This window comes from Balearica regulorum, chromosome 34 (genome assembly GCF_011004875.1).
Source record: "Balearica regulorum gibbericeps isolate bBalReg1 chromosome 34, bBalReg1.pri, whole genome shotgun sequence".
NCBI classification, from domain to species: domain Eukaryota; kingdom Metazoa; phylum Chordata; class Aves; order Gruiformes; family Gruidae; genus Balearica; species Balearica regulorum.
This window is the reverse complement of record NC_046217.1, coordinates 245773-269471: the sequence shown is the minus strand read 5'-3', so window position 1 is coordinate 269471 and position 23699 is coordinate 245773. Positions and strand designations below refer to the sequence as shown.

General features: G+C 56.0%; 3 protein-coding genes and 1 long non-coding RNA gene across 5 annotated transcripts in view; 2 read left to right on the top strand and 2 right to left on the bottom strand.

Moving 5' to 3' along the window:
* The window catches only part of NFKBIB (NFKB inhibitor beta), a 3651-nt gene extending 1329 nt beyond the window's left edge, over positions 1 to 2322 (top strand). The window contains exons 5-6 of the mRNA XM_075738552.1: positions 1110 to 1314; positions 2029 to 2322. Of these exons, the coding sequence (XP_075594667.1) occupies positions 1110 to 1314; positions 2029 to 2322 (499 nt within the window). The remainder of the gene's footprint in view (positions 1 to 1109; positions 1315 to 2028) is intronic.
* Positions 1490 to 6106, top strand: LOC142599035 (E3 SUMO-protein ligase ZBED1-like). 2 transcript variants are annotated; one of them, XM_075738565.1, is made up of 5 exons: positions 1490 to 1722; positions 2029 to 2194; positions 2383 to 2446; positions 2887 to 3028; positions 3159 to 6106. In XM_075738565.1, exons 4-5 carry the CDS (start codon positions 2890 to 2892, stop codon positions 5198 to 5200), a joined length of 2181 nt encoding a protein of 726 aa, XP_075594680.1. In that variant the 5' UTR covers positions 1490 to 1722; positions 2029 to 2194; positions 2383 to 2446; positions 2887 to 2889; the 3' UTR covers positions 5201 to 6106. The 2 variants fall into 2 exon arrangements, with proteins under 2 accessions (XP_075594680.1, XP_075594681.1); XM_075738566.1 differs by lacking the exons at positions 1490 to 1722; positions 2029 to 2194; positions 2383 to 2446; positions 2887 to 3028 and having other exon boundaries at positions 3161 to 3295; positions 3376 to 6106.
* Positions 6107 to 7462: 1356 nt separating this feature from the next.
* Positions 7463 to 19240, bottom strand: ZNF541 (zinc finger protein 541). The gene is made up of 16 exons (XM_075738567.1): positions 19013 to 19240; positions 18581 to 18926; positions 17356 to 17602; positions 14931 to 16527; positions 14367 to 14425; positions 13328 to 13487; positions 12875 to 13090; positions 11902 to 12214; positions 11339 to 11399; positions 10685 to 10827; positions 10318 to 10421; positions 9934 to 10009; positions 9401 to 9489; positions 8829 to 8969; positions 8032 to 8213; positions 7463 to 7684 (listed from the first exon to the last, which is right to left on the bottom strand). The coding sequence occupies exons 2-16, from the start codon at positions 18843 to 18845 to the stop codon at positions 7495 to 7497; spliced, it is 3843 nt and encodes a 1280-aa protein (XP_075594682.1). The 5' UTR covers positions 18846 to 18926; positions 19013 to 19240; the 3' UTR covers positions 7463 to 7494.
* Positions 19241 to 21575: 2335 nt separating this feature from the next.
* On the bottom strand, positions 21576 to 22179 carry LOC142599027 (uncharacterized). The gene is made up of 2 exons (XR_012832788.1): positions 22056 to 22179; positions 21576 to 21906 (listed from the first exon to the last, which is right to left on the bottom strand). It is a non-coding gene; the product is annotated as an uncharacterized LOC142599027 (long non-coding RNA).
* Between the last annotated feature and the right edge of the window lie 1520 nt (positions 22180 to 23699).

Below are 23699 nucleotides of genomic sequence, written 5' to 3'. Positions count from 1 at the left end.
CATTCCTACCCCCCCTTGCCCCCAATCCCCCCCAGGAGACAGCACGTCCATCCCCAACCCCCCCACACCCCTTCCCCACCCCCTCAGCGCCCCCTCCCTCACCCCCAAACCCCCCAACCCCTTCCCCATCCCCTCAATACCCCACCACTACCCTCAACCCCCCCCCCCCAGGGGCCAACACCTCCACCCCAAGGTCCCCCCAACAAGCTCCTAACACCCCACTCCTGCCCCACAGCACCCCCCCAGTGCCCCCCCTCACCCCCAAACCCCCCCCAAGAGCCAACACCTCCATCACAACCCCCCCATCCCACCCCCTCACCCCCAAACCCCCCCTCGGTGCCCCCCCATCCCCTCAGTGCCCCCCTCACCCCCAAACCCCCCTCAGTGCCCCCCACACACCCCTCAGTGCCCCCCTCACCCCCAAACCCCCCTCAGTGCCCCCCACACACCCCTCAGTGCCCCCCACACACCCCTCAGTGCCCCCCTCACCCCCAAACCCCCCTCAGTGCCCCCCACACACCCCTCAGTGCCCCCCTCACCCCCAAACCCCCCTCAGTGGCCCCCACACACCCCTCAGTGCCCCCCTCACCCCCAAACCCCCCTCAGTGCCCCCCCATCCCCTCAGTGCCCCCCTCACCCCCAAAGCCCCCTCAGTGCCCCCTACACCCCCTCAGTGCCCCCCTCACCCCCAAACCCCCCTCAGTGCCCCCCCATCCCCTCAGTGCCCCCCCATCCCCTCACCCCCCTCAGTGCCCCCCCAACCCCTCAGTGCCCCCCCATCTCCTCAGTGCCCCCCTCACCCCCATCCCCTCAGTGCCCCCCCATCCCCTCACCCCCCTCAGTGCCCCCCCAACCCCTCAGTGCCCCCCCATCTCCTCAGTGCCCCCCTCACCCCCAAACCCCCCTCAGTGCCCCCCCATCCCCTCAGTGCCCCCCTCACCCCCAAACCCCCCTCAGTGCCCCCCCATCCCCTCAGTGCCCCCCTCACCCCCAAACCCCCCTCAGTGCCCCCCACACACCCCTCAGTGCCCCCCTCACCCCCAAACCCCCCCATCCCCTCACCCCCCCCCGCCCAAGGCCCAGCACCTCGAACCTTCCCCCCCCCCCAGTGCCAGGCCCCCGGGCGTTGCCAAGCCCGGAGCGGCTCGGACTCACCCGAAGAGGCCGGCGAAGAAGGACTGGGAGCCGCGGACCTTCTTGTCGGCCTCGGCCAGGAGCTGCAGCGCCTCCTTCTCCTTCCCGGCCTGGTCCATGGCGGCGGCCTGCAGCACCACCGCTCCGCCTCAACCTGACACCTCCCTGCGCCTCCTTCACGTGATACCGGCTCTAGAGTCCCATTGGCTGACGGCGGTCACGTGAGGAAGGCGGAGAAAGGCGGGGCAGCGCTTCCGCCTCGTCTGCCCCGCCGCGGGGTGAGTTGTGGGGGGCAGCGCCCCCTGGCGGGCGGGGGGAGCGCGGGGGGGGGGGGCGGCCCCAAACTGGGGCGTTTTCCTCATTTCCAGACACTTTTGACGCGTTCCGGTGACGTAGGGCTGGAACCCGCAGCTCAGGCTGCGTCAGTGTAGTCGGGAAGTGGGGGGTGTCCCCCGAAAGAGCCCGGGGTCAGCCAAGCGCCCGCAGCTGATAACCCGAGGGTTATCGCGCTGACATCACGGCCGCGGCGCTGACATCACGGCCGCGGCGCTGACATCACCCCACTACTTAACGGTGCAGCGCGGCTGGGCCCTGAACCGGTACTGACACGGGACAAACGCCGGCTGGGGCGGGGGGGGGACACGGACGGCGGTGGGGCGTCACTGGCGACTGCGCCTGAGAGACGCTTAACGAACCGCCGGCTAATTAACGAGGAGGATTTATGACGCAGCCCCCCCCCCTGCGCCGCTACCGCCAACCTCCATCCCCAGCGGGAACTTTTGAGAGGAACCCTAGATTAATTACTTCCCGGTGAAAGGGTCGCAATCCCGGTGACGAAGGCGTGAGCGTTTAACGAGCCGCTGGTCATTAACGAACTCCTCGTTTCCCCATCAGGGCTACGACGCGGTTGCGCGGTATGGGCCGGGGATAACGCCGACGGCCGGAGCGAAACGACCATCGGCGCGACGCGCCAACCGCCGGAAAACGTTTTTGGGGTTAAATCCCCCCGAAAACGGCCGCTTGCCTGCAAAAGTGACATCACCGGCGGCCGCGACCTCCGGCATCGCCTCCGCCGAACGCGGCGCCGAGACGGAGATGAGGGGGCGGCCGGGGGAGAGGGTCTCCCCTCGACGGCAGCCGCCCCGGCGCCCCTCGACCGCGCGAGGCGGTAAAATCGCGACGGGGTAAAATCGCGACGGGGTAAAATCGCGACGGCGCCCGTCCGAATCGCACGCGGTTATTTTGGAGAGAGGCGAAAGAACCGCGGTCGCCTTCACCGCGGCGCCTCGGAGGGGTCCCCGGCGGCGAGGAGGTAAGGCGACGGCGCGGGACCCCGTCCTTTGCGCGGCGTTAATTAGAGCTCGCGGCGTTAATTAGAGCTCGCGGGGTTTTGGGGGGGGGGGGGGGGGAGGACGGGCTTCGCGCCCCGTTCGTAACGCCGCGCACGTCGGCTCCGGCAGCGTCTCGCCGAAACGGGAGGGACAAACGCCGGGGGGGGTTAATTACCGCCGGGTAAACGAGGATTATGGGGTGGGGGGTTGTTCCCCCCCCCAATCTCATCCTGGTTTTACCCCGGCGTAAAGTTTCCAAACCAAAACCGCTACGAAATCTAAAAACAGCAAAAAACCCCCCAAAGCGGGTCACCACACACCCCCCCCCCCAATTAACACCAGAGTTTTAATTAACCCCCCGCCGGGCCCGCGTTTAACCGTCCCTTGTGTTTCCCTCCGCGCCCGACCCGGTGCGGAGCAGGCGATGGCGGGCGGGAACTCCACGAGCGTGTCTCAGTTCTTGCAGAAATGGGTTAAACCGGAGGGCGACGGCGGCGAGGCGCGGCCCAAGGAGGAGGCGACGGACGAGCCGGCTCTCCCCCTCGCGCCGCAGGCGGTACAAGGTACGTGCGTCGGTTCGGGGCTTTTTTTTTTTTTTTTTTCCCCCCTAATTTTCCTCCAAAAAAATCAGAGTTGCCAGGGGAGGTTTAAATTAAAATTTCTGGTCACGCGGCGTCGCGTTTCTCTCCTCAGAGGAAACACCGATGGTGTTCAACGCCTACGCCATGACGGCCGCCAACCTCGGCGCATCGTCCAGGAGGAAGAGGGAGAAAGGCGGAGGTCAGGACGGCCCCGGCGCCGCGCTCTACGTCGACCGTCGTAAATCCAAGGTGTGGAATTACTACACCAAGCTGGGGGACGCTTACGTGGAGTGCAACGTCTGTAAGAAACAGCTCTCCTTCCACAACAGCACCACCACCATGCGGGAACACCTGGTGAGGAAGCACAGCATCCGCGACACCCTGCTCTCCCAACTCAAGGACGACCAAACCGCCGAAGGCGATTACGCGGCTCAAGAGAACGCCGCCAAACGCTCCCGGCAAACGACGTCGGAGAGCGGCCTCTACCACGTCGCGTCCTGTTCGGAGCCGAGGAGCGACGTCATCCTGGAGTTGGTGCTGGAGATGATTTTCCGCGACCTGCACCCTCTCTCCGTGGTGAAGGACAAAGGGTTCGGGCTCCTCCTCGGGTACCTGGAACCGAATTTCACCCTCCCGGCGCCGGTGCAGCTCTCCAGCATGTTGTGGCACCGGTACAACGTGGTGAAACAACACCTGGAGCGTTACCTGCAGACGGCCGAAGCCATCGCGGTCTGCGCCGAGTTCTGGCTTTCCCGGCTCGGCCAAACCTACCTCACCGTCACGGCCAACTTCATCGACGGGGAATGGCGGCGGGCGCGGTGCGTCATGGGGACGCAGCAAACGCAGGGAGACAAAGCGGAAGGAGATTTAGGGGAGAAACTGTCCGCCGTCCTCACCGAATTCGGGTTATCCGGCAAATCCGTCTTCTGCGTGGTGCACGACGGGCCGCAGAGCGCGGCGGGCAGCGCGCGGCGGCTGAAGGACGCGTACGGCTGGGGCAGCCTGTGCTGCGCCGCTCGCACCCTCCACCTCTGCATCCAGGCGGGGCTGGAAGTCGAACAGGTCCAGGAAGCCCTGAGCATCGCCCGAGGACTCGTCAGGTATTTCCAGCAGGACGCGAAAGCCGCCCGCTCCTTAACCGACAAACTGGAAACCATCAACAAAACCAAACTCAAACCGGTGACGGACGTCGGGTCCCGGTGGATAACCACCATCGAGATGTGCGAGACTCTCCTGGATCTGAAGTGGGCCATCATGTCCGTGCTGGAGGAGAACCCCAAGGGCGCGGCGGCCGTGCGGAACTTGGCCGATCACCAGTGGAAGCTCCTGCAGGATCTGGTTCCCGTCATGAGGACCGTTAAGATCGCCACGGCCTTCCTGCGCGAGGAACAGAACGCCTCCGTGTCCTCCCTGATGCCTTGCGTCCACGGGATCGTCGCCGCCATCGGACAGCAGGCGGAAGAGGCCGGCGTCGTCATCAAGACGGTCGTCGGCAACATCAGGACGGAGCTGACGCGGCGCTGGGGGTTATCGGAGGACGAGAAGGCGTTGGAAAACCCCGCGGTCATCGCCTCTTTCCTGGACCCGCGCTTCAAGGAGATGAGGTTTCTCAGCCCCGGCCTGAGAAGCGAGCTGCACAGGAGAGTGAAGAACATGCTGTCGCAGGTTTTCAACCACCCGTCCCCATCTGCTGCCCAGTTTCGGGTGCCAAACTCGGATTACAAAGCCGAGGGCGGAGAGGCGGGCGGCCAGCTGGCCGCTCACAAGGACAGATGCTCGAGCGCCGCGTCGCAGAGCGTGTACGACATCCTTTTGGGGAAGGATCCCACCGAGAGCATGCCCGAGATCCACCAGCAGCTGGAGAATTACATCGTGGAGCCCCTCTGCAAGCGAAGCACCAACCCCCTGGACTGGTGGAAGAACAACGAGCACCGTTTCCCGGCCGTGGCGCGGCTGAGCCGGCAGTACCTCGCCGTCCCCGCGACCGCCGTGCTGCCCGAACAGGCCTTCGCCGCCGGCGAAAGCGCCCTGGAGCATCGACGAGCCGTCCTGGCGCCGGAGAACCTGGATCAAATTCTCTTCTTGCATCAAAATTTTGACTTTTTTGAATCCATGAGGAACGGTAACGAGACTCGGAACAGAAATCTGCACTAACGCGCGCGGAGACCGGCGCTTCGCTGACCTTTCGGACGCCGGCCCCGCCGCGGTTACCCGTCTACGGCAGCCAGCGCCGAGTATTTCCCCCGAACTCCTGCCCGCGTTTCGGTAATCGCTTCGGCGACGCCCGCGGTGAAAAACGAGCTTTTCGCACGAGAACAGCGCTGAACCGCGGGGAACGGGCGCCGAGCTGCCAGCGACGGATACGGGCGCGGCGACGGCGAAGGATCCGCATCCCACGCGGATGCGCCAATTCGCCCACAAATACGACGTTACTCGACCAAGCTTAAGCTTGAAATCACATCCGGATTTTCCTCCGGGGTGTAACCGTAGCAACTTCTTTACAAAGCAGAGCTCGGTTCCTTAATATATTTTAATAAAATACGGAATTAAGATCGCTCGACGCTGCGCCATCCCGCTGCTTTGGCGGTAAAGGAAGCAGCCCACTGTCTCCAGCTTTGCAGGTTTGGTTTTGGTTTTTTTTCCCCCCCGTGTTTGTTTGTTTATTTTTTTTTTTTTTTTACTTTTTACTGTTAAAACTTTCAGTCCTCACGGCCGCTCTCCTGCCTGCTGGCAGGGCTAACGATGACTTAAACGAAGGGCAGCGAAAGGGCTGTCTTCGTTTTCAGAAGGCAGTCGTTTTTCCCTTTGGAATCGTAAGGGCTAGATAAAGTTTGATTATTTTTTTTTATTTTTTTTTTTAAATACGAGTTATGAGAAGCGAAAGGGTAACGTCCACACCCGCTCACCACAACCGCCTCCTGCTCTGGGTGAAGTTTATCGAGGCCCAGACCTGAAGATCGGTCCTTTAAGCAAAAACGGAACCGAAACACAGATTTGTTTGTGCTGGACGTGAATATTCGGCCAAGCCAAGATTAAACAAAGCCATGAAAACCTTGTGGCGACACCAAACAAAGCCTTTGATCCCTCCCAGAACAGGTAACGAAGACCCCTCACTTATAGCTTGTTCCTTGAAGTGATCAAACCTCTGGTTTCACTACCAAATGCAGCGTTATTTAGGCAAAAACCGTAGCCAGCTGTGGCTTAAGCACTCCGGAAGGCTGACACCGGCACTGCCGGATCAACCGAGCCAACGGACGGCCGAAGACGTTTAACCGCCCCGGTTCTCCCCGCGCCGAGCACCCTCCGCCCGTCGGTACGACGCAGGCGGCTCCCGCTCCGTCCCGTGGGACAAACGGCGGCGCCTCGTCATTCGGGACGGCGAAACGAAGGAAACGTTTGCGTTCGGACTGCCACGCCATGACAGGTTACAGCCTGGAGCGGTCCCCAGACTCGACGGGTTTGAGGTCTCGAGCTTTAATTTTTTAAAGAATTTTAGGAATTAAATAAGGATTTGTCTTTACACAGACACACACAGACCCCCCGCCACCGACCGCGGGGCCGGGCCTGCCGAACGCCCCCGGGTTCTTCTGTCGAGACCCCGGCGTACACGTAGCATGCCGTGTTCGTACCGCCAACCGAGCGTAACGAGCTTTGCTTTGATTATTTAATTACTCAGAGCATAACCAGCAAGAGCAGCCCGAGAACTTTTACATCTGCTGTTCAGAACCCAGTTTAATAAGCTAAGTAGAAAGCACGTTAAAAAAATAAAAAAGCCAACCCAAACCCAGGGTTCCTTGGCTCCGAGGAGCGTCTGAGGTCTGAACCGCTGCGCATGGCTGTCACCGGCTGGCAAAACGAGCTATTAAATACGGTAATTTCTCAGCGATTTCCCTGTTCTGTCTCTTTCTAACACCAAACCCCCAAACCGACAGCAACGAGAGAGGGCCGAGGGTGCGCAGTTTTCCTTCGAAACGGAGGCAAAGGGCTTCTTTAAACACAAACGGAAGCCAAGAGCTTCTCCTATTTGTACAACGGGTATTTAAGCGTTAACGATCGCGTACTTTCCCAACCGGGCATCACTAATTCCCCGCCCGCTTCCTTCACTTGGCGCACGTCTTTGCGGCGCAGATCCATTGCTTTGTCAAACTTGACACCAGTTCCCGAGAAAACCCAAATAAGGTGTGGGGTTTTAAAAAAAAAAAAAAAAAAAAACGCAACACTCCACACACAAAGTTAAGGCTTTTTTTCCAGAAACTCTTTAACAAACATTCCCTGCAGCTTCACCCGGCGCTTTTCCACGGCAGAAAAAAGCCGAGGGGGGTTTTTCCCAGCATGGGTGCAACCGCCACCGTGCTCCTGGTGGATTAGACGAAGAGCGGGCGCAACCTCACATCGTCTAATCCTCCTCAGAGCTCAGCCCAGGTGCTAGAGCAGGTTTACGTCTTTTTCTAAACGGAGAAAACGAACCCTCGCTGCTGCTCGGAAATCAGGGTCTCCCCGTTACCGGCGGGGGCAGTCAGCATCTGGGTTTCTTCCATCTTCGCCTCACTTTTAAAATGCTTCGCGAGAGGCTCCGCCTGCTCCTGCGGGCGATGCCTTTTCATGTGAGCGTTCCTACCTTTTATCGTGTCAAACACCCTGGAAGGCAGAACACAAACAGGGATTTGGTTTTGGTTTTTAATTCCTTTTTCAATTCGATAAACCCCGTTAAACCGAGCTTCGTTATTTCTACTCCCAGGAACTTCTGTCTGTTATACGACGCGGTTTCGGTGCTTCGTTCCCCGGCCGCGAGCGACGGCGGTGGTTCAACGAGACAGAAGTTTGGGTCAAAAATCAACAACAACAACAACAAAAAAAAAAAAAAGCCAGAAGGCCAAGGGGCTGAGGTAAGGTCAGCTCCGCTTCCCCTCCGCCCCTAGGGCGGCTTTCCAGGTTTGGATCCGTTTTAGCCAAAAGCGGCAGGTTTCTAGAAGATGAACAGCTACCTTTCGCACTCTTGACACGGAAATACACCCCGATCGGCTGCGATTCCAGCCCGGTCCAGAGAGGCACTTGGATAGTAGGGGGGATCGCCTGCGCCCTGGGAAACCCTCGCGTAACTCTTCCGCTTTATCGCCCTGCTTTTCTTCGGCAGGAAGCGGCGCCGCTTCTTCGGGCTGCGGACAGCCTGTAAATCAGAGAGCCCTTAGTAATTTTTCCCTCTCTGTCAGAAAGGCAGATAGCTAAAGTAAAAAACCGAGATTGAAAAAAACAAAAAAAAAACCTCTGAAAAACAAAAAACCCCCCACCACCCAACCTCTGAGGCAACGAGAACACATTACGCCCAGCACAAAAATCCATCTCTCGGCCCAAGCGAGATCCTCGGAACACAAAAGAGCTGAAAAAAACCACTTTAATTCGACCGCGAGGACGGGGTGTGGACAGACCGTACGCGGAGCAGCGCTCTCCTCCACGCCAGGTTTAAAGCGTGGAATCGCTAAGCGCTGAAGTTACCCCCTTTCTACCACAAAGAAACTCCTCCTGCGAACCAAATTCCTGTTTATCGGCCAAGGAAGGTTTTAGCGATCCCTGTGCAGAGCCGGGTCACCAGCAGTTCCTTTTACGGAGCGCTGGGATGGTTTTTTCGGGGATATTCTGTAACGTCAGCGTCCATTTTAACGCCAACGGGATTATTTAGGACTGGCAGCTCTCCCTGGGCAGCGCCTGCTGCGCCTCTCGGGGCAGGGGAAGGTGTTTTCCTTGAGGGGCGGCACCTCGCACAAATCCCCAGCAGTTTTTCTACCTTTTCTCCAGTCTCTTCCACCTCATCCTTGGCTCTCTTGACCTTTTTTCCTATTACTTGAGCTCGATTGTAGTCAAATTTAGGTTTTTTTTTCCAGATATAGTAATATTCAACACACTGGGCCACACTCTTAGTCTGAATCTATTGCGAGAAAAACAGAAGCAATCTATAATGGAAATACCGTAGTAAAACATTTCGGGCACAGACACACAACAAAGCCATCTAGAACAGGGTTGCTTTCCCCTGTTCTCTCCGCTTATCGCGAGGTACGAGATCAGACAGAAAACAAACCTCCCTCCTCCAAAAAGAAGCGCCGGAAGGGCGGAATCGCACGTTTCTCGCAGGCCGTCGGCGTAACGTTTCATTATTATTTAATCTCTCCGGTGTTTTGTACCGGAGAGATTAAATATTCTGGCGGAATTACACATTGGGGGGAAATAACGTCCCGCGCCAATGTCTTTTTTAGCATCGAGCAGCCAACGGTAGGTTTCACAGAACAGGGGTCCAACAGACAATTCAAAATACGACTTTCTGGGCTAAAAATGTCAACGGCCTCGGTCTAACGGCTTTACCTGCTTGTGTATCAGGTAAAAATCCTTCTTGTGTAGGCGGAACGCCTTTTTAAACAACTGCTTCTCGAGAGGTGTCCAGCTGTCCGAACCTGGTGATAAAGTGACACGCAAATTATTACATCACCTGCGGCCTGAGAAGAAACCGGCACGGTTTTATTATTGGCGTATCAACACCTCTCCTCCTTCAGCAAGCAATTACCAAACGCCAGAGCCAGCTCATTAGTGACAGCAGTAATTAACGCCAGCAGATTAAGCCCCGCACGGGCGCAAGCGAGAGGAAGAGCGTACGGCAACACGGTCTTTGGCGTCGCACGTTAAAGCGGCGGGGTGAAACGCAAGGACGAGGCCATCCCGTGTTTAAAAAACCACCGTGAACAGATTAAAATCTAAGCGTTTTGCTGCCGTCCTCCCCGCCCCGATGGAACAGGAATGGTCATTCGGGTGTTTGGTTTTTAAAACAAATTCTTGACATCGGAAGGCAGAAAGGGAACCATAGGATCCGCTGGCGAAGGAAGCGGCTCTGCTTCGTTTACCTGTGTAATGATAATTAGCCAGAGGATGGGATTCAGATTTCTGAGGCATCCCAAGCAGCATCATCTCCAGAGCCTCCTGCAGGATTTAACAGAAAACGCAACTTTAGATTGCCCCTCAGAGGGACAAAAAAACCCGCAAATTCTTGCTTTCGGCTCCTTCAGCGATTCATTCCGATTCTAGCAACGGCACCTCGGGGTCGCCTCGGCCCAGGGAGACATTTCCTCAATCCACACCGAAGCGGTTTGAAGAAAACGAGAATCTCGGGAGATCTCGGACCCCCACCCGCCACCACCTCCAGGAGAAGGTTTCTCTCCGCCGGCTCCCAGTGCTAACGAGCTCTGGCCTGATCCGTTAATAATTAAAACCAACTAACTGCTTCTTACCACAGTGTTGCCTCGTGCTTCGTGCAGGCAGTGCAAGGCGAACTCGATGTTCGTTCCTCCCCCTGGCATGATGCTGGAGCAGGCCGTGTTGAGCAGTTCCGTTACTGCCAACGCAAAGAAAACCGTCAGAAAGTCAAATTTCCGTTCGAGGAGAGAGAAAAAGCGCGACAGGAGACAGAGGGGAAAACAACGGCTGTTATTTGTTCATTGTTCTACCAGAACCGAGCAATCCCCTTCCCTCTAACGCTGCCGCCTGCGAAGGGGGTCAAGAGAAGAAGGGGAGGTGCCGTGAAAACGGGGACTTTTTGAACCCTGCTGTCTCGGGGATGGCTTTGGAAGAAAAGCGTTAAAAATAAACCAAAAAAACCTCTGTCCTGCGTTTCGGGGTTCGTTGCGATGTCTCCCCAGGGCTTCCACACCAACGACGCTCCTTCGTCCTCATTTTCCAACTGCGATCTGTCCTGGAGGTTTGGTAGCTCCGCCTGAAACTGACTTCCAACGTTGATGTGCCTAAAAGCAAGGAGAAAGAGGAGGTGAGGAAGGCAAGTTGTGAACGGACACAGCACGACGGGACGCGGTTACACCCGCTCCGAGAGCGGACGTGCCACGCGCGAGGCTCAGCTGTCAGAAATAACGTGTGTTAATACAGCAGGTATTTTCACTTTTTGGCACCAAAAGCGTCACCGCACTGCCCTTCTGTCCCCAATCGATCGAGAAAGTTACTTCTCCCTTCCTCAAAACCGGGCAAAATTGGCGAGGTTCGCTTCGAAACTCATAGCGAGCGGGGAAAAAAAAAAAAAGAAAAATAAAAGAGGGGTGCGACCACGGACAAAACCCAACGTCCGAACATCGCGTAAAACGAGGGAGGGAGGCGTCTCTATTTATGACGTCAGCCTAACGAAGCCGTTTCGTTGCAAATTCATTCCGGCCAGCACATGGTATCATCCGAGTCCTAAACCGCGGTTCCCTCATCGCCCGTTTTCCAAACGTTCGTTATTCTAATTGCTACGCCACGACTCACGGCTCAACGCTGATGTCGGCGTTATCCTTCACGCAAAATCCAAAGTCCTTGTCCATTCTGCCTGGAAGACATTAAAAAAAAAAACAACCCGCTCAAGATAAAAATCGTTCTGCCCCAATCGTCCTTGAGCCTTACTTCATCCTCATCGTCGCAAACCGCTAACTCTTCTATCGGAATTCCCCGAATTTCAGTGAAATTGCTGATTTTTTTTTCCCCCCACCCGGATACGATTTCACCGCTGCGTCAGAAATCAGCCACGCAGGGACCGAGCAGGGCCGCAAAAACCGGTATCGGAGCAAAACCCCGCTGGGCTGTTTACATCCCCGGTTCCACACCCCACAGTGTCACCTATTTTGGGGTTTTTTCAAGCATTTTTTGGAAGGGGCAAGCAGAGCCGGGGCCTGTATTTGTAGGCACAACTCCTCTGCGGTCTCTGAATAACTACAGACGACAAACCACAGAGCAGAAGGCAGGGGGTGAAAAAAAATTAAAAAAAAAATAAAACCCCACGTGTGTTGACTGGGGTGTTGCCTCCGACAGGTAGATCTTAGGAATTTTACTACCTAAAATGGCACCGAAGAGCTGGCTGGGATCACCGCTAGCAGAGGGAGAGCAGAGAGTGCTGAAATAGAGGCCTGATCCTTCCCGCACGGGGCTGAGCATAGGCGGCGGCGTGTAAGAGCGCTGGAACAAATCCCTCAGCAGATGATCCACCAGGAATACGGGAGAACGGAGATTACTCTGGTAACATCCTCCCAGCCCCGGCTGGGCGTCGAGGCCCGGCGGAGGCGGGATAAAAAGCGATTTTGGCCGCGTTTGCTTCTTCCTCTTTTTCTGGTGCGAGGCTTCCTTGAGGTCCTTCTCAACCGGGCTCGCCTGGACAAACAGTTCCAAAAATAAACCGTCAAATCCCCGTTTATAGCAAGTTCAAGGCACCGGAAAACGTATAGGTGCGTAGGGGTTTTATCTGGTTTTCCTCCAGGCTCTCGGCGTTGTTATTCCGAGCTCCATACCGCAACACCAGACCCCAAAATTCGTGTGTGTGTAGGGGGGTACAGTTGGGAGCTCTGGGGGAGCCAACAGACACACTCCGCGAGGTTTTTTTTGGTAGTCAGAGAGCACTGAATGGAATAAAAATAACCCCCAGTAAATTCCGAAATTGTCTTGGAATTCGTTAAATCGCCTGCCCAAGCGTTTTCCCCGGGTTTAACACCAAGATCTGTCCTGCGCCACACCGCTGATGCTTCCCACGTCCCCTGTGATTTTCACGCCACTCGAGGTGATTAACGGGTTGCGTATTCCCAACAAATTACCGGGACAGACCCCAGCACCTTTACCAAGGCCATTACTGTAGTAATTACCAGGAAGCCCGTTACAGCAGCGTTATTTGAGTATAATTTGGGGGATTTAAGGAGCCAGAACTCTAAGCTGCTGGCTAAGCCGGCAACCGGTTGCTCAAGGAAGCGACTCCAGCGAAGTGGCTGAGCTGTTTTTGCTAAATTACTAAAATAAGCAGAGGAGGCAACTGCCACCCACCTCGTTCCCTCCTTGCGAGTCCGTCACCGGGACGGAGACAGGAATCACCAGAGGAACCACGGTAACCAGACGCGCCTCGGGTTCCGAGGCATGGTTCCGATCTGCCCCCACCCAGAGTCGCTGAGCGTCTGCATCTCCCACTTCGCCACAAACACCAGCGAGGGTGCCAGGTGTACCTTCGGCAAACTGTTCTTTCCAGTCGCTTCTGAATCGGTTCTCCGTTACATAAAAAAAAAAATAAAAATAAAGAGCTACTACAGCGAGTAAGTTTGCCGAAGCGCAGCGTTATTCAGCTAGAGCCCTGACCGGGAATCCTCATCGCAAAAATTCCTTATTCTTACTTTCACAAAACTGAAAATCTTTTGATCTCCCCATAGGGGCAGATTTTAAAGAATCCTCACGCCCCTAACTCAAATTCCTGTTAAAGCCCCGAGGGATTCCGTTCCCCTTTACCTGTTGTTCCTCCTTCCTTTGTAGGGGATGCCATTGTTCACCACGAAAACACTCGCGGCTCTCCAGACCGTTCTCGGTATAAACCGGCTGACCGCAGTTCTGGTGGAGAAAGCCGCTTTCAGAGCTGCTGCCATCAGTAGGAGCGGCACCGGTCTTACTCCTAAGCGAAAAAGGGAGAGAAAGGGATGGAAAATGGATGTTATGGAGTTGAACCCTCTTTTAAAAATAATAATTGGTACTAACGTTAGATCCGCGTGAGCTTTTCCTGCCGCAGAGCTCATCCCATGTCCGGTTGGGAAACCGCCGCAGTTCGTTTAGCGGCAAAAGACGTTAAGTAGAGAAAGATCCCCAGCGGGGCGTCAAGCACCAGCGTTAGAAAGACACAGCTTTCAGTAAGAGCCGCGGTTAAGATACCGTCTCTCTTGAGCGGTGACCTGTTAACAGCTACGTACAGATAGTTTTCCCAGCGTTACATACATCGCTTTTTAACCGCGACACCAAAAAAAGAGCGACCTGCGTTAAAATCTCCAGGAGCGTTCTCTTTCGATACCGTGCCTTCCGTACACCCCGGAATTGCCGAAAAATCTGATAAATAATTAACCCTAAAAATCAGCTCATGGCTTTGAAAACCTAAATTCCAGGCTTGCCTCCACGATGATAACGCAATAACGCTATTTACGGGCAGACTGCTCGCCAGGAACGAGATGGGGAGCAAAGCCCGTGCCCTCCTCGGCACCGGGAGAGCCTCGGACGAGGGGAATCCCGTAACACTACCCTAAATCCCCCTTTCTTTTCTTCCACAGTGAACTTTCAGGCTTTTATTGTCACAACGCGCAAAAAGTCCGAGCCCGGTCATTCCTTCCAACACCCCACTCGAGTCACGTCCCCGTCACGCTTTGGTCGCCGCACGGTTTTTACGATTGCGAGTTAGAAATTAGGTCGAAAAGCCTCGTGGTTCTAATTTCAAAGCCAATTAATTAGCACAAGCTAACGTAGCCTTTTCCTTTGGCTAGCTTTAACTTCAGCGCAACCTGCTTACCGCTCGGCTGACGGGTTTTCTTCCTTTGCCGCCTTAGTCAGGCTGTAGATATTTCCACCCTGCAGGTAAAGAAACAACAATCAAAAGCAGACATTACTCTGCCTGCAAGTAAAGCTTTAAAATACAGTTATTTTGTTTTCAAAATCACACGCCGTACGCAGGGCCAGCCCCGCGTCACTGGATCATCTGGATTTCTCACCCTGACCCCCAAAAACACCCGGTTATTTTGGGTAAAAGTTCACAGCTTTTGATTATCGCTGACCCCTGCGCAAGCCCGACCAAGAAGCCGGGTGAAAGGCTACGTCTCGCGTTACTAAATATCCCCAGACTTGATCTCGTTAAATTATTTCTAAACCTTTGGCACCAGATTAATTAGTTAATGGTTTTCAGAGCGCTCCGGGTGCGTAATGCGCTAAGTACCGTTACTGGCGAATCCGGAGCTGTCAACGCTAATAAAAAGCACTTAAAAGAGCGCCGGCAAACGGCTCCGAGATACGAATTCAAATAAGAGGCGGTTAAACGTGAAGGAAAAAAAAAAAAAAAAAAAAAGCAAGGCTGACGTACCTGAATCCGGTTGAAAATGGTCAGCCTGCGCGTCGCCCCGGGAGCCGGCGAGAAGGATGCCATGGCCACCTGACTCGGCGGAGCCGCGCGGCTCAGCCCGAACGTCGGCTTCTCCCTGCGGACGGACGGCAGACGCCAAGACCTGCCCGCGCCCGCTGGCGCTTTCCCACCTGGTTCCACGCTACGATCTCGGCTCTTCTCTTTTTTAAACGCAGAAAGTTCGTTTTCCAGCTGATTTGCCGCGGCGCTCCCAAAGATTCCATGCCGGAGCTGACCAGGAACAGAGGCGTCTCTTAACCCCGCGTACTCTTTCAACGGTGCCGGCTGCGGTCCTCGTTTCTCCCCGTTTGACGGAACGCCCTGGAATTGGGGTACGGTCTTTTGGAGGTACGCGGAAGGCCCTTCGTACTCCAGAAACCAGGGAGCCAAGGGGGGCGGCTGCTGAAATCCCGCCGGGAAAGGGTTTGCTGGCAGGTGCTTGGCCTCGGGAGCCACCGACGGGGACGGAGCCGGCGCCTGGGCGTGGGAGAGAGATCTGGCGATGACCTGGAAGAGGTGCTGCGGCAGCGGGCACGCGGAGGGTTCCTGGGGGTTTGGGAAAAGCTGCCTGGTCTCGCTCTGCAGCGCTCCGCGCTTCTGGACCTCCGGAAAACTCGACTCCCCGGCGTTCTCCCATGAGCGGGAGTCGTGGGATTTCACCGACTGAAAGGTTTCCTCAAAACAACCGAGGGTCAGCTCGCTCAGCGCGTCACCTTCGGCTTTGAAAGGCGCAACGGGGAAAGAAAAAGCGTCCGGACGCTCATACGCGGCTGAGAACGTGAGGGAAGGTGCAGCTAATCCCTCCGGAACGCCCCGCGCTGCGACAGGCGGCTCGGGAGCGAGGCAGACGCCGTTCCTTTGGGGTTTAGCACAAACCTGTGCGTTTCTTATCCACTGAAAGCTACCGCCGGGCTGGTCTGTAGATGCCTTCTGCTCTCTGAACGTGGAAAAACAAGGCAGGGTGCTGTTGGGATGACACTGCAGCCCCGCGGGCTCCGAGGGGAGCCGGGCTTCCGAAATAAAAGACCTACTGGTCGGATCAGTGACTGCGTACTCGCCCGGCGCGATCAGAGACACGTTGCCGGGATTTATTACGGCACAGAGGTTGGGAGAAGCAGCGCTCTCTTGGCGCGAGAGGCAATCCTTCGCCCTATCGTCTCCTGGAAGCCCGCTGCTGTCAGACACGAGGCAAGAGGACCGGCTCGCCGGGGAGGAATCTGTCGAGGCAGCACCCGCGCGCTCCGCGGCCGAGGGAAGGTTCCGATTTGCAAAGCTGCTCGCGACGCACCTCAGCGGGTCTCTTTTGGGTGGGAAACAGCCTGGTCCTGAGCGCACAGTCAGTCCGTCCACGGATTTCCCGTTGCCTTGGCTATACGGAGCAGGAAGAAGCGCGGATTCCTCCCCGGCACCTTCCTTAGGAGCCTCCTTCAAGCCGCACAAGCCGTGCTGCAGTTCGTAATGCCGGCGCAGCGAGCGGTGATCGCAATAACTCTTACCGCAGTCTCGCTCCGGGCACGCAAAAGGTTTTATTTTCTGATGCGTCAACATGTGCCCGCTCCTGCGGTGACAAAGAGAAGAAAACACGGCGCATTAACGTTTCCGACCGACCAAGGAAGGCGTTTTGCACCTCAGCCACCGCAGCTCTTGCGCTCCTGTTAGTTAGCACAGTTCTACTCGAGGCAGAGACGTGGCACGGGATGTAAATCGAAGCAGAATTTGGCCTCTGTTCGAAGAGGTTCATTGAAGCACCCTCCCGCTCGCTCTCCAGAAACACAGAGGATCTCGAATCCTCCCCAAATCCAGGAGGATCTCTCCAGCCTTCCAGCCTCCCCTCCGTGCTCGGCAAGGGCGAAGCCAATCACGAAGGGATCTCAAGCCCAAGTTCTACCTAGCAGAGCACCCAGCGATAGCAAGCGGCACAATTCTCTTTCGTTTTAGAGTACAAATCGGTAGAGACACAAAAAAAAATTAGGCAAATTAACCCAAACCAAGGGGAAACTGACTGTAAAATTGCAGATTGTCCCGTCACAAAGGCGCATTTTAGGACAGAAAAACTTTGTTGGCGTCCGGTCTGACACAAAGCAAAACGGTGCTTACTTAGCCCCGGACTACCGCCACCAAAAACCGGACCTACAATAACCTGCCGGAGGTTTGGCGCTTCAAGAGCTTTTCAGAATTAGTAATAAAAGCTTTCCAGCGCCGGGAAGCGTAGGATTCCGGGCAGCGGCCGCATCGAGAGGCAATCTTTTCCAACAGTTCCTAAGCGGCCACCAAAAAAAAAAAAAAAAAAATTTAAAAAAATCACAAGCTGCAAACACCTTCCGCACGATTCCCGCCCCCCCAAAAAAGCAACCCTACGCGTTCTGAACAGGCAAGGCCCCCGTACAGGTGGTCCGGGCGTTTAAAGGCCTTGCCGCAGATGGTACAGACGTGTTCCCGTCTCTGGCTGTGAGTCAGGCAGTGTTTGCTGAGGGCGCTGGCACTGCCAAACACCTTCCCGCAGCGGCTGCAGGCCGGCGGCGAGGTCCGAGGAGAGGCGAGGGGACGCTTTCCTCCCCCCGAGGATCTGCCTCTTCCTCCGCCTCCTCCTCCTCCAGCCTCCTCCGGTCCCGTCGGCGCGGGCAGCCCCGGCTCTGAAGGGAGGGAGAAAGCGATATTCTGAGGTTAATCCTGCGACGACACGCTTTAGGACTAATAAACCCATCTCTTTCTATAACGCTTCTGTCGGAGGGCTCTGGCCCGCAACGACTGAATATCCGCACAAAAACGAGTACCAAAGTCCCGCAAACTTGCTCCACCTCTTACGATTTGCAGCTCCAGAGCTGCTTTATTTCCACAAACCCCTAAACCCACGTCCCACGGGTTATGTCCTTTGCCATTTCGAACCTCGTTGTAATGAGTTTTACCATTCTTCCCCCCCCTCTTTCTTGGGAAAAGAAGGAGGAAACAAGCTGACTCCAACCCAGTTTGTCCAACAAATTTTATCGACAGCAATTTGGCTTCCACTTCCCGCTGGATTGGACTTTGGGAGACAATCCGAGGTTCCCCACTTAAGACGTTCTCCTTTCCTCCTAGAAAAAAGCCCGCTCTGCTTAATCCATTTCACAGAGAATCGGAAAGGCAAAAAGAAGAATTAAACAGAACGTCTCTTCTCCGCTTCAGGGAAAGCCAGTAATGCAGACGTTCGCAACGTATTTAGGAAATCTGTCGGTTTAATGCCCTTGCGTTTTCCAGCGCCAGCTGGAGAGCAGGTTGCAAGGACTCTTTAAAGAAAAGAAAAAAAAACACAAAAGAAAAAAAGCTGTATTTCTGTCTAGGGTGTAATTTTATAAAAATAGGCCAGGAGCAAAATTCCTGTGAGAGGGGGGCACTGTAATTTTTATCTTTTACACCCTGATCAATTTGAATCTCATTTTACAGGAGAAACATTTGCAAAATGCAACTACAAGAAGCAAAACCTGACTTTAAAAAAACAAAACGTAACCGTGCATCCACCTCTTTACCCCAAAGATCTTTCACGTAATGGACTCCGCCACCTATACAAACCCACACAATAACTCTGGCTGCTTCGATGCATAAAACACCCTTCAAAACGAGTCCAACGCGCTCACCGTGCCACAAGTCAGACCCATCAAGGAGCCGAACAGAGCCGCAATCCCTCGCCGGGGAGAGAGAGAGCGCGTTTAAATCGGCCTGCAGAGCACGGCTGGCCACATCCGCCACGTCCAAGCCGCTCAGCCCGGCGTACATCCCGTCTTTCGCGTTCAGGTATAAATCGTGGTCGAGAACCTCGCTGCAGACCAACCCCTGGCTTTCGGAAAAGCCAGGGAGATGCAGCTCCAAATGAAGGGAGCTCTCGTCAGCGAAGGGATCCATGCCCGACGACCTTACGGCCAGTAAAACCTCACTTCATTTCCACCTAGAGCAAAACTCGAGGGCGCGAGGACGACGAGCCTCCTAAATAAAATGTAAAAGTTCAGTAAGGTTTGATGTTACTCACCAAACCCTAACCGGTACCGCTCCTGGCACTATATCAACCATACCTGATCGGAGAAATACCTGAAATACCCCAATTCCTGGCTCAGACACAAGGCACGCCCCGGCCTCCTGAAGCTCCTGAGACCCCTCCCGCAGGTTTGGAGGGCTGGGGAGACAACGGGTTCTGCTCGTAAAAAACTGCACTAAGAAATGGGGTGAAGCGTTTCCCCTACCCTGGCACAGGGCTGAGGTGCAGAAAGAAGGTGGGAAGGAGGGAAAGGCCTTGGGAATAGAGCGGGGCTGGGGGCGAGGGGGGCTCTAGGGGCACCCTGGGGCTGGCGGGGGGGGCTCTCCCTCAGGGAAACGCTGCTCTGGCCTCGCAGGTTGGGGATGGGGGTTAGGGGGGCTCTCCCTCAGGGAAACGCTGCTCTGGCCTCGCAGGTTGGGGATGGGGGTTAGGGGGGCTCTCCCTCAGGGAAATACTGCTCTGGCCCTGCAGGAGGTTGGGGATGGGGGTCAGGGGGGCTCTCCCTCAGGGAAACGCTGCTCTGGCCCTGCAGGAGGCCAGGGATGGGGGTTAGGGGGGCTCTCCCTCAGGAAATACTGCTCTGGCCTTGCAGGAGGTTGGGGATGGGGGTTAGGGGGGCTCTCCCTCAGGGACATGCTGCTCTGGCCCTGCAGGAGGCCAGGGATGGGGGTTAGGGGGGGCTCTCCCTCAGGGAAACGCTGCTCTGGCCCTGCAGGAGGTTGGGGATGGGGGTTAGGGGGGCTCTCCCTCAGGGAAACGCTGCTCTGGCCTCGCAGGTTGGGGATGGGGGTCAGGGGGGCTCTCCCTCAGGGACACGCTGCTCTGGCCCTGCAGGAGGTTGGGGATGGGGGTTAGGGGGGCTCTCCCTCAGGGACATGCTGCTCTGGCCCTGCAGGAGGTTGGGGATGGGGGTCAGGGGGGCTCTCCCTCAGGGACACGCTGCTCTGGCCCTGCAGGAGGTTGGGGATGGGGGTCAGGGGGGCTCTCCCTCAGGGACACGCTGCTCTGGCCCTGCAGGAGGCCGCAGCGGGCCGGGGTTGGGAGCGAGGGGGGGGGCTCTCCGTGAGGAGAACGCATCGGGGGAACAGAGACAGCGGCTGCCCCAGAGCCGGGACCCCTCCTGGAGGGGAAGGGGCCGCCCAGGAGCCTGAGGAGAAGCAGGAGAAGGGGAGGATAGAGGGGGGTGGGATGGGGGAAGGTGTCTCCTCACCAGCGCCGCCATCTCACCCGTGGCCTCGCGCTCGCGCCGCCGCCCTTCCCGCCACCAGCAGCCGGCGCACGCGCGCCCCGCCCAGCGCGCCTCGTGGCACCGCCCCGCCCTCATCACGTGACGGTGGGGGGGGGAAGAGAAAGGGCGGGGCGAGCCGTGGCGGGAAAACGGGCCTGTGAGGAGACGAGGGAGGGGCCGGCGCCATCTTGTTGTAGGGGAAGGGGCGATGTGTGAGGGCCGGGGAAGGGCAGTGGGGAGAGGAGGAAGGGTCTGCGGAGTGAGGAACGGCACGGGGGTGAGCTTTGTGAGGGAGGGGGGAGAGGGGTAATGGGTGTTGGGGCGAGGAGGGGAGGCCTGAAGGGATGCGAGGTCCCTGTGAGGGAAGGGGCCCCCGGCTGAGGTAGAGTGGAAAGGGTTGTGTGTGTGAAACGAGGGCTTAAGGAGAGCAGGGGGTGGTAAAAAGTGGGGGTTTGGGTAGGGAATGGGGGGGGGAGTGTCGTTTGGGGAAGGGGCAAAATGCTGAGAAAGGGGAAGTGCCATAAAGGGCTAACCTGGGCATGTAGTTTTAGCTAAGCTTTGAGCAAAGGATGACCAAGTGTGCCCCTTGCCTGGGCTTTGCAGGCTGCCTGGGGATAAATTATTTATCCAACTCGCTTGTTCTCATGTGAAATGGGCGTATTGCTTCATGGGGTAGCTGTTAGCTCTCGGCGACCAGTGGCTGTAAAGCACTGAGAAAGCCTGTAAAGCACTGAGAAAGCCTGTGTTCAAAATGAATAAAGCTGCTTCCCACAGCTCATCAGGATCTCTTTTAGCACTGTCTCCAAGTTATTTTTTGGTATTTCCCCACACACACACTATTTCTTTAATGTTATGATTTCAAGGAAATGACTTAGGTTAATGTTAGCAGGATGTCCTCCTGTCCCAGGGCGAGCGCTTGTCCGTTGCTACATCCTTAATTGTGATAATGCTTAATTGTACTAGTGAGAAAGCTCTTTTATCAGCATTATTATCTTGGTCTGGATCCCAGCAAAGCGATATGGGAGAAAAAGGGGGGGGGGGAAGAATCATCTGCGAGTAAATAAACCGTGTTGTTTTAAATCAAAAAGGTGTCGCAGCAACTCCTGCGGTGTGGTGGTTAAAGCAGGAATCACCTGCAAGGAGGGACAAGCCTCTAAGTGTTGGCTCCTGGGGTGTTATTACATAAAAATGGTATGTAATTCTAGTCGTCAGCTGTATATTTTAAGCCAAGCTAAAAATAGCAGCGTTTGGGGGTTTTGTTTGTTACCGCTCTGCTATGCCGAGTGAGCTTTCAGGCCCGCGTGGGTATCGTACTAATTAATTAGCGCACTGCGTGACACGACTGACGATTTATTTATTAGGAAGAGGGGGGTTTTCTTTACCAAAGCTCGATGGGTGCGAGTGGGTTATTTCGCTCTGCTGAAGGATTTCGCCTGTGTCAAAGGCCGCTTCCGCGGCCGGTGGCAAAGTTGCCATCGCGAGAGACAAAAACCTTCCTGACGATGACATCATTAACGCTTTCCCTCTTGGAAATCAACCCCGCGTTTTGCGGGCGCCGTCGATAACAACATCCTTTAAGGGAAGAAGCTCGTCTTGTCCCGTGGGTCAGTCGAGTTATCGCTTACGGTGTCCAAGTGATTTTGGGGGGGTTTTCAGGGTTTGGTTTTTTCCCCCCCGCTTGATCTTTTTTCGCTGCTCTGGGACTAAAAAAAAAAAAAAATAAAATAAGGAAATAGTCGAGCATCGCGTGGTTTAAATGTTGTTTTGTAAGCATTACTGATGATGGGGCTCATCTCCTTTCCTCCTCCCCAATTAAACAGCTCGGAGTCTCGATCCTCCGCCGGCACCGTACCCGGTCGACGGTTCCCGGCGAGACCCGGCGGCGAAGAAGGAGCGACGGCGACTGACGACGACGACGATGATGTTTCGGCTGAGCTGGCGCCGCGTTTTTATAGCGTAATGCACCAAAATAAAGCCCCGCGAGGTCCCACCCAGGTACAAACAGAACGTATATCCAATTCAAATCCAGCCAATCCAGGGGTATAAACAAAACCCCAAGCCCGGCCTCTCGCAGATTAATTACTCGCACTGGTCAATCACATTTAACCCGCCTAATCAGGGCGCGGGCAAGGAGCCTGGCCCTGCCTACCCCTGCCTGTACCTCGCCAATCGCCAGCGGAGCCTCCTCGCCGGCTCAACCAGTTTGTAACTGGGATGTCGAGGACCCTGGGCTGGGCCGGGCGCTGGGCTGCCCGAGCCAGCGCCGCCCGTAGCTTAATCCTGACAAAAATCCAGCCCAAAACTGGCAAACGCGGGTTGTTTTTTTTCATTTACCCAGCTTGCCTCGAGCAGGAAGCTGGTTTTGAGCGTTGCCTTTTAATCCCGGCCCTCGTTAAACAGAATTTTTTTCTTCGTAAGGGAATGTAGGCGAAGTTCTCCTCGGCGGTGGTTTAATAAGCGTTAAATCCCCGCGGCGCTGCCTCCAAACACACACACTCCCCCCCCCCCCTTTGCGCGTTTCTCTCTGGGCCTGGGAGCAAAAATGCAGGATCAGATGCGACAAATATGCAAGGAATAAATAACGAAACCCCCTCCTCCCTCCCTGCTTTTATCCCGACGCTTTTCATTTTTTTTTTTCCCCACCCACAATCGGGGGGAATTAACTGGAGAAACTTATTTTATGAAGGCGTGATTTACGCCGGCAGAACCTAACCAACAAATTTTAGGGGAGAAAGATGTAAATCAGATGGGTTACGGTCACCGTCTCTCCTTTTGCTCCGTCGGTGTTACTTTTGGTGTCCTGTGCGTGTGCTCTTTGTCCTGAGGCGATAAACAGGAATTAAGAGCGTTTTATTGATTTATTTACCTGTCCTGGCTATAAAACTAATTAAAAATTGGGAACTCCTCGTGGGTCTTTGCCACCGGTGTGCGCGCTGGCCCGGGGGGGGTTCCTAGAGTCTCGATCCGATCGAGACCATCGGATTCAATCGATAAAATCATTAATTTTCTCCCAGCAGGGCCCAATTCTGCCGCTAACGACCCACGGCGGGATGCGAGGGGCTGCTCCGACGTGGGGGTGAGCTCCATTTCCCCCCCCCCCCAGATGCGAGGCCGCTTTTCCCAGCAGGTAATCCCCGCTCGGGGAGGGAGGGGGGGCTCGCAGTCACCCCCCCTGCCCCGTAACCTTCCGGTTTTGGGGTTGTTTTTCCTCATTTGACACAGAAACCGGTAACGAACGCTGGGGACTCCCCCCCCCCGCTATCTCCGTCCGTGTCCCCCCCAAACCCGGCTCGCTGCGTGCCCTAACCGGGAAGATGAGAGCCGGTTCCCCCCTGCACCCCTCGATCCGAGCTTTGCTGAGCCGTTCCCAGCTAAGCCGGGCCTGGGCTGAAGGGGGCGTGGCGGGGGGCGTGGCGGGGGGCGTGGCGTATGCAAATGTGGGGGACGGAGTGCGGAGGGGGGGGCAAAGGCGGTTTAATTGGGGGGGGGGGGGGGT

Bases quoted from the DNA above. Each gene is read 5' to 3' on its own strand.
- LOC142599035 (XM_075738565.1), top strand. From the start codon at position 2,890: ATGGCGGGCGGGAACTCCACGAGCGTGTCTCAGTTCTTGCAGAAATGG. The intron at 3,029-3,158 runs GTACGTGCGTCG...TTCTCTCCTCAG, and splicing joins CGCGCCGCAGGCGGTACAAG to AGGAAACACCGATGGTGTTC.
- ZNF541 (XM_075738567.1), bottom strand. From the start codon at position 18,845: ATGGATCCCTTCGCTGACGAGAGCTCCCTTCATTTGGAGCTGCATCTC. The intron at 10,422-10,684 runs GTTTTTTTGGTT...TTGCGTTGGCAG, and splicing joins CCCCGAAACGCAGGACAGAG to TAACGGAACTGCTCAACACG. The intron at 7,685-8,031 runs GTAGCTGTTCAT...TCTGCCTTCCAG, and splicing joins CCGTGTCAAGAGTGCGAAAG to GGTGTTTGACACGATAAAAG.